The sequence below is a fragment of the Lepeophtheirus salmonis genome, chromosome 13, assembly GCF_016086655.4.
Source record: "Lepeophtheirus salmonis chromosome 13, UVic_Lsal_1.4, whole genome shotgun sequence".
NCBI lineage: Eukaryota > Metazoa > Arthropoda > Copepoda > Siphonostomatoida > Caligidae > Lepeophtheirus > Lepeophtheirus salmonis.
In genome coordinates this window covers 2,909,928-2,918,104 of record NC_052143.2, presented here as the reverse complement: position 1 = coordinate 2,918,104, position 8,177 = coordinate 2,909,928, and the positions used below count along the sequence as shown (strand labels likewise).

Here is an 8,177-nt window from a genome sequence, read left to right as displayed (position 1 = left end):
AAAAGTTCATTACAGTTTTGTGTTTGGTGAAGCAAGTTCTGTGTTACAACGTTCCAAAATGGAAGTAAAAAAGAGAAAATTCGATTCATTCCTCAGTATCACTACGAACAAGGTGAAAAGGCAAAGTAGGTGGCATATTTTTTTGTGTTGTTTATGGACCCAATACGGTATTGCATTTAATAGCAAAGCAGTGGCTCCAACGATGCCGTTCTGGTAATATGGACGTCGAAGATTTCGATAAAATCACTTATTACATTGTCTAATAATGTAGGATTGGGTAGACAATGGATTGGTACCATCGAAAATGAGTAATTCTAACATTGTTAATTTCATTGTTAAAATTAAACAAAGAAACGCTCAGAACTTTTTAATGCACATAGACTTTTCTTTATTAATAAAAATATGCAAATTTCCCTAATGTAATTTTCATAGGCCGCCTGTTAAAAGATTAAGTAAGTACTTAATTATTCAATTAAACTAATCATTAAATATATATATATATATAAAGGGTTATTAAGGAGAAGGGCGGAAGGAATTAAAACAATAGATTTTAAAATATTTACATATTTTAATGGCTAATTCCTATGAAAAACGCTTGTTCAATGATACAGTTCGAAATATGATAAGATATTTAAGACAAAGTACGTTTTTCTTTAATTTATGAGTTGTTAAAGCATATTTCGACTATCATTTTAGAAATTCAAAAAATACATAAAATCCAACTTTAAAAAAATATGATTTAAATAACGAGAAAGTGTTGAATTCCCTGTCTACAAAGAACAAGGATCAAATTAAGTTTTAATTCTTAAAATTAGGAAGAAAGATGCTTCCTCTCTTGATCTTCGCTTCTCTCCTTGTCATGGTAAATAGTGAATATGAGTGTGGGGATGTATTCTTGGATATGTACAACAACAATACACAAGCACTGAAAAGATTACCTCCTTGCTCTGTGGATGAAGACTGTCCCAAATATCATATTTGCATCTTCTCTGAATTCGGGAAATCAGAATGTAAAATAGCGGGATTGACGGACTTTGACTGCGGAGTAAAAGGATACGAGGGAAATTTTTCCCAAATCACACTGTTTGTATCGAACAAGACAGTAAAACAGTAAGTTATGTTTAAAAAAATAACTCGTATATATAATAATTATTATTCTTTTATTTAAGAATCATTTAACCCATCCAGATATCTCAGTATTCCATTGTGTGGAGACCGGGTAAAGTATATCACTCTTAATTGAAATTAATATCAATTATCTAGCTATTTTTGGGCTAAGTTAAAGTAGGTGACTTGTTTTGAAAGTAAATAATTTTTACAGTCACTTTGATTTAAAAATATTGGGAGGGAAACTATTTTTATATTTAAATAAAAGTTTCAGCCTTAAAATTATTGAAATAATAATTCCAAGAAACCATTTATTGACCGTGCTTTAATATATAGTGATTTCTAAATAAAATATTTTTGAAATAATGTTTTTGAATACTCAGTTAATGTAGTGTCCCTTTAAAAAAAAAGATTATAATATTTTAAGTTTTAAAAAACTTAACATAGTGTTTCTCAATATGTAGTTTGCTGATGCCAGTTGTAAAAAAAATATATAATATTTTCAACTTCACTTCAATCATGAAGAAATTGAAAAACAAGAAAGAATGGAAGAAATTTAGTAACTATTATCATGCTAAATGAATTTAGAAAACAAATAAAATTTACTTTGTCGTAAAAGTTATAGCTAAGGAATAATGATTAATAGTGAATGTGTGGTAATTTCTGTTCTATTAAACATACTTTTATAACACAATTAGTGAACTCGTCCTAAAAATCACAAAATAAAACTTATTTTATTAAATTATAAAAAGTTTTTACAACATTATAATAAATTTTTGCAAAATTATAAAAAGTTTTTCACAAAACGATTTTACAAAATACCTCATGGACAATTAGGATTATTATTTTTACAATTACATCCATTTTACATTAGTAAATATGAACTAAAAATACTTGCTTTGGTATAAGTTATCGATATAAAATAAATCAATATTTAAAATTTTTCTAAACTACACGAGTTTGGAGTTCAAAGAAGATAAAAGTTTTTATTCTGATTGTAAATTCTTATTTATTTATTTTATCAGTGTGAGTTGTATTATATATATCATAATATGCTGAAATATTATAACTTTGTTACTATTGTTGTACACCTAAGTCACAGATAAACATATATTATTTGAGGCCCTAGATTACGTCAATAATCATGTGCTCCCGCTGTATGATATACTTATACTTAAATGTTTGTATATGCTCTGAGAATTTAAAAAAAAGAATACTTTTTTAATGATTATTTACCATAAATTCCCTAACATCAGATGAGGTCATCTTGAATCGATAAGAACCTCCGTGATAATAACTCTGTTGCTCTATATATTATCTATGAACTCTGCCCTCACGTTGAAATAAAAGAACAATCAAAGAAATCAAAAGAACGAAGTTTAAGCAAAACATTGAATTTTGTTTTCTAAATCTCAATTAAAAATTTCTACAAATACAAATATGTCATACACAATACATTATCAGGATAAATAAATAATTGCATATTATCCGATTTATTGTTGTAGGACCATACTAAAAGTATTCGCAATAAAATGTAGATTGTAAACATAAAAAGCATTTTTCTCAGTATTGGGCTCCATAATATCACACTTCACTAACAAAGAGTTAATGCAAGAACGGATGAAGAACCATTCATCTGAAAGGTTAATTTACTTTATGCATACAGTAAAATTTTATAACTATATGATTTTGACTTTCCCCATTTCGAATAAAGTATAATATAGCAAGATACCCTGTATTTTAAACTAATAAAAGATACTTCAAATAAAATTTTATATAAAAAAGTCATACACTGAGTTAATATCTCAAAAGATTTTACTTTAATACAGTATTTCTCAAAGTGTAATTCATATATAGATGTATGATATAAAGATGCAATTTTCTGCCAAGTAATTAATTAAAAGTGGTTTCCCCCTTCTTTAAATAAATGGGCACTTTAAAAACTTTTTGTTTTGCACATAAAAAAGACCTCTTACTTTCATTATTAATAAGTACTCTAATAAATATATATATTTATAGTAAGGGCTACCGTTGTGCGAATGCTTTTGGAAACACATGTTCGGATATGTATGATGCTCATGGCCGGATATTAATGAGAAAGACATGTCCAAGTAATTTCAGGTAGTACATATGAATTATGTGTAGGTTATATAATTTAATAATTATCACTAAAATTTGCCAAAAACGTTTTATTTATGTTTTTTTATGTTAACGCACTTATAAGATGAAGTTTATTTTTCTCAATAACTCCATGAAAGTCTCCATTATTCCCGTTAAATACTTATATTATAGGTTATGTAGTAAATTAGATATTTAGAAAAATTCAATTTCAAAAGAAAGCCTTATTAGCATTATAGCTGAAATATACAAATTGAACAAAACCTTTAACACTAGAACGACGGATAGTAACGACCCCCCTTAAACGACGGTGGATATCAAAAATGATACCTATTTATTTTTTAATATTTGTAACTGTTAGTGGTTGATAAAATTAAAAGTAATGTGTTAATTTTTATTTTCTCCGACGATTTATTATTTAGTTAAAAAAATAAACATAACTTTTATAATAACACATATCAAGAAATTAGCATACAATTGACTGTACGCCAGCTTCTATTTTTAATTGAACAGTTTGATAGGGATTGAAATAATTGATTATTTTCTTCTATATCATCCTTTGATTCATCATATTCACCAATAAGTTCGGTAATCAAATTATTCAAAAACTGGCGACGAGTTATTTTTTACCAGTCACTTCTCTGTACAAGATAACAGCATTTATACCAGCAAAATCCAAAATATTATAAAAACTTGTAAAGACCATCGGCTAGAGGACATTATGCTGTAATAAAGTCTTGTCATTTGATCTAGAATATCAATTCTATACTTAGTTTCATTATAATACTGGATTGATTCTGGTAACCTTTTTCGTACATCTTAAACTTTAACACTTTTGTGAACAGAGATCATAAGAAAAAAACATTTTTGTTTTTTTCCTTTGATAAGAAGTCGGTATTTCTTTGCGAGCACGATTCATAGTTCCAAAAATAGTCGTCCTATTTTTCTGAAGTTCATTTGCAAGAGACAATGACGTAAAGAAATGATCTGTTGTAACATTCCTCCCTTTACCCAAATATGGTTCCATCAGCTTCATTACGACATATTCTGATAAAGATCTATTTGCTGGTCTTTGAGAATCTTTTCCCAAGTAAGGAAATCCATTTACCAAGTATTTGGACGATGCATCAGCTGCTAACCAAAATTTTATACCAAATTTATCAGGCTTTTTAGCCATATATTGGGTAAATGGATATCTAGCTTTTGTTGGGAATAGTTGCTCATCAATGGTAATATTTTCACCTGGCCTCTATGATGACTTACGATTTTCGACAAGTCGATCCCATACCATTGAAATCAAGGCCAACTTGTCGTTTTGAAGTCTTTGTGATATTGTGGAACGAATATCAAAGTGGATATATCTTAATAATTCCTTATATCTGTCACGAGGGATAGTATTCCTAAAGAGATTGATCCCTAATTTTCTTGACAAAATGACTTCTGTCGGCTGCCCTTTGGATAAGATTCCTCTTGCATACATTATTGCAATCAGTTGGAGTATTTCTCGTTTGCTGGTTGTTCATACATCATTCTTAAGTTTTGAACGAGCCTCAACTATTGTACATTATACAATGTGATCAATAATATAATTATCGATCAAGAGTTCAAAAGCTGATAATGTTTTATCTGTAATGATGTTACATTTTGCAAATGATGATGGACCTAAGACTTCCTTCAAAATGTTTTCTTGGCTAAAACGGGCTGAAATTTCTCCACTTACTATTTGTTTGTGCCAGATTGTATTATCTTTGACAACATACATTGACTCTTCTAATAAGTCGGTTGATTTATGTTTCTTAGAAGACGGGAATTGAGTCACTTGATTGCATCCTGGCATTTCTTGTTAAATATACCAATTAGTTGTTAATAAATACATCTAGTATCTAGCAAAACTAATAATGGTATTCAAGAAAATTACTTAGCGACAGGCTTGTCAAAAACATCAAAATAGTCATCAAAATCAGAAGAACTTGATTGAGGGGGTTGGACATATTCTTCATCTTTTTCCCATTCGAAATCCTCACCTTCTGAATCGGAGTACGATGTGCACTCAAGACAATGTCTCTTTTCTTCAATGGATAATTTTTTCTTAGACATCCTTGCACAATAAAAGGTGGAAGCAGAATGGATAGTTCAGAAAAATCTACGTTTATATTTATACTAGAAATGTACACGATTCCTATCTAGAGAAGTTTATTCATGTTTGAAATTGCATCAGCCTGTTCAAACAGGCTTGAGCATGTTCATACACAATTGTAGAACAAACATATTATTTGAAATGATTGGGTATCAAATATGATACCCACGTCTGTCTAGGTAGTGTTCACTGTACCAACGAAACGAATACTAATTTTAATTTATAATTTAGTTTTTTGTGATTAATAAAATGAATTAGGAGAATTCATGAACTTATAAACAAATACAATCAAGAATTTTCTCACAATATTTGATTGAATCCCCAATGGGTATCAAAAATGATACCCTTTGTCGTTCTAGTGTTAACAGACAGCATGTCGAAACACAAAGCATGCGATGAGGTTCTGTAATTGACTACTGGAATACAAAAACGTTTATTTGGTGAATTCCAGCTGTTGAAGCTCTATAAGTAATTAAACGTATACATTCTTTATAAGTCAAATGAATTCGAGATCATTATCCTTTTAGACAACATTGAAGTGGAAAAATAATATTTTTTTCAATCATGTAACATCATTCTAAATGTTTTATAATATTTTTTTTTTTCAGATTAGATCTATTAGTTAAAATTGAAGGATCAGGTAAAATTTTTACAAGCTCTGCTCGTAATAACGTAGGCGATACACTTAGTAAATGATAAGTTAAGCTTTTCGTGACTAAATCTTGATTGTTTTATCTAATAAAAACGTCTTTATTTAAAGTGGCAGTATGGCTTGATTTCAATATACTCTTATATCAAAACCATTGCCGTAAACCTTTCTCACAGCGAGTTATCCTGGCATATGGGGTTCATGCCCTCCCTCTTACGATTAATGTTTTATAGGATGTCAAATTTTAGAAAAAGTGCCAAATTATAATAGAAAATGATTCAATTTTTTTATATTTATTTATAATATAATTAAAGAATCATTTAAATAACTTAAAATCAATCGTCTAGTGGAGTAAAAAAATTTCTGAATGAGGTAACATTAATCTTGGGGTTCTAATCGAAAGAAAATCTAAACTTTTTATGTATTATTTGAATAGAAGATTTTTCTAAAACAGAGCTTTTTTAAAAAATATATTTTTGTAATTCTTTCAAGGAGGGCAGATGAAATGGCTTCCTATGTGAACTGACTATACGGTATAACTATTAGTTATCACTCAAACTTACAGAGTTGTACAAAAATTGGAGCACCTATATAAATTTTCTATTTAGTTGTTTTGTACTGTTATTTTTCTTATAAACACTCCTGAATGTATGAGTTTTTGTACCTACGATTATATACTTCTTATAATTTTTTACCATATGGAAAGCAATCATAAACAATCCATATTTTTGTTGAAATCAAAAAAACTCTTAATTTAGTTTATTTTATAACGAATTGTAGAAATATATCAACATCAAAATGAACATTATTTTGTTTTTTTTTAAATGTAAAGAACTGATTTCTAAATCTATCAAGCTATTGATTTTGAACGATCCGTATTTAATCAAGTTATTCAAAAAGCTTTTCTGGAAGGAGTTTGTTTTTATGTTTTTATTTTACTCAATATTAATGGAAACAAATGGAAAGCCTTTGACTTCAAGTGATTACATAAAGTAGATAAAAATAAACTCATTGAAATATACAATTTCCTTTTATTAAATAAAGAATTGACAAACTCTTAAATAATTTTAGGGCTTTTTTTTCTTTCTCTTGTCACAAGAAATAGAATCTACATCACATTGTTCCTTTAAATAGACATACTCAATTAAGTTTAATAGGTTTATCATCTTGATTTGTATTTCTGCATAACTAATTGATCAATTCGAATAATCTTTATGTATATGTAAGAGCAATATTTAAATAAAATAAATTATTTTTTCCATTCTTTTTTATATAGATGTTCCCTAAAAAGGTTCAAGGATGGCTATGAAAATGTGTGTCTTCCTCAGTATGTAGAACATGATGGGAATTGCAACAAAGACAGTGATTGTGCATTTTCAACCTTAACATTTAGATGGATAGAGTGTATTGATCATCAATGTAGCTGCTAATATCCTCTACTAATCTTAAGAAGTTGTCAAATAAACTTATTTTCAAATAAATGTTTATAAAAAAACAGGGTGAACATTTTTTTTTTTTTTGAGAACAACATGTATATATTACTTAATTTGAACAAAAGAATTGAGAGGGGAAGGAAAAGTTTAATTATTCCTTGATTTGAGAAACTATCACGTAGTTCACTGATTCCTAATAAAGTTACAAAAAACTTAACCAATCGAGAGGAATTCATTTCTTATGACCCCAATACTAATTATTTCTTATTTAAGAACAAAATTTTAATTTTCTGCTTCATAAACTCAGAAACTAAAAGAACATAATTTGAAATACTTTTTCGTTTATATATAAAAAAAAATCAAGTTACAGAATTTAATTATAATAAGTTAACTCTTTAACTCTTTTGGTTTTCAAGGAAATGTTAGTTATTTCATAAATAAATACCATTGCTAATCAGTATAATATATAATTAATTATGTTATTGCAAACATAATACGTTTTGCTTTGTTTAAGACTCAACATTATTCAAGTAGTAACCAACTAATATTTAATTAAATATATATTATAAATACAGGGTATTGCAGATAAATTGGTACTGAATTAAGCTGCTTCTAGATCAACAAAGGTTGCAAGTAGAAAATAAGTGTCATTATTCAATTTATTCTTTATATTGTTGGCAATAATGTTATTCAATGAAATTTCCTTTTATTAAAACCATTCTCCCGATTCTTG

General features: G+C 28.0%; 1 protein-coding gene across 3 annotated transcripts; it reads left to right on the top strand.

The window, feature by feature from the left end:
- LOC121128559 (uncharacterized) lies at positions 1-7,506 on the top strand. 3 transcript variants are annotated; one of them, XM_071892906.1, is made up of 5 exons: positions 1-125; positions 816-1,110; positions 1,170-1,219; positions 3,127-3,228; positions 7,288-7,506. In XM_071892906.1, the coding sequence occupies exons 1-3, from the start codon at positions 59-61 to the stop codon at positions 1,177-1,179; spliced, it is 372 nt and encodes a 123-aa protein (XP_071749007.1). In that variant the 5' UTR covers positions 1-58; the 3' UTR covers positions 1,180-1,219; positions 3,127-3,228; positions 7,288-7,506. The 3 variants fall into 3 exon arrangements, 2 of the variants coding, with proteins under 2 accessions (XP_071749007.1, XP_071749008.1); XR_011783269.1 differs by lacking the exon at positions 1-125 and adding an exon at positions 294-308; XM_071892907.1 differs by lacking the exon at positions 1-125 and adding an exon at positions 557-641.
- The last annotated feature ends 671 nt before the right edge of the window (positions 7,507-8,177 follow it).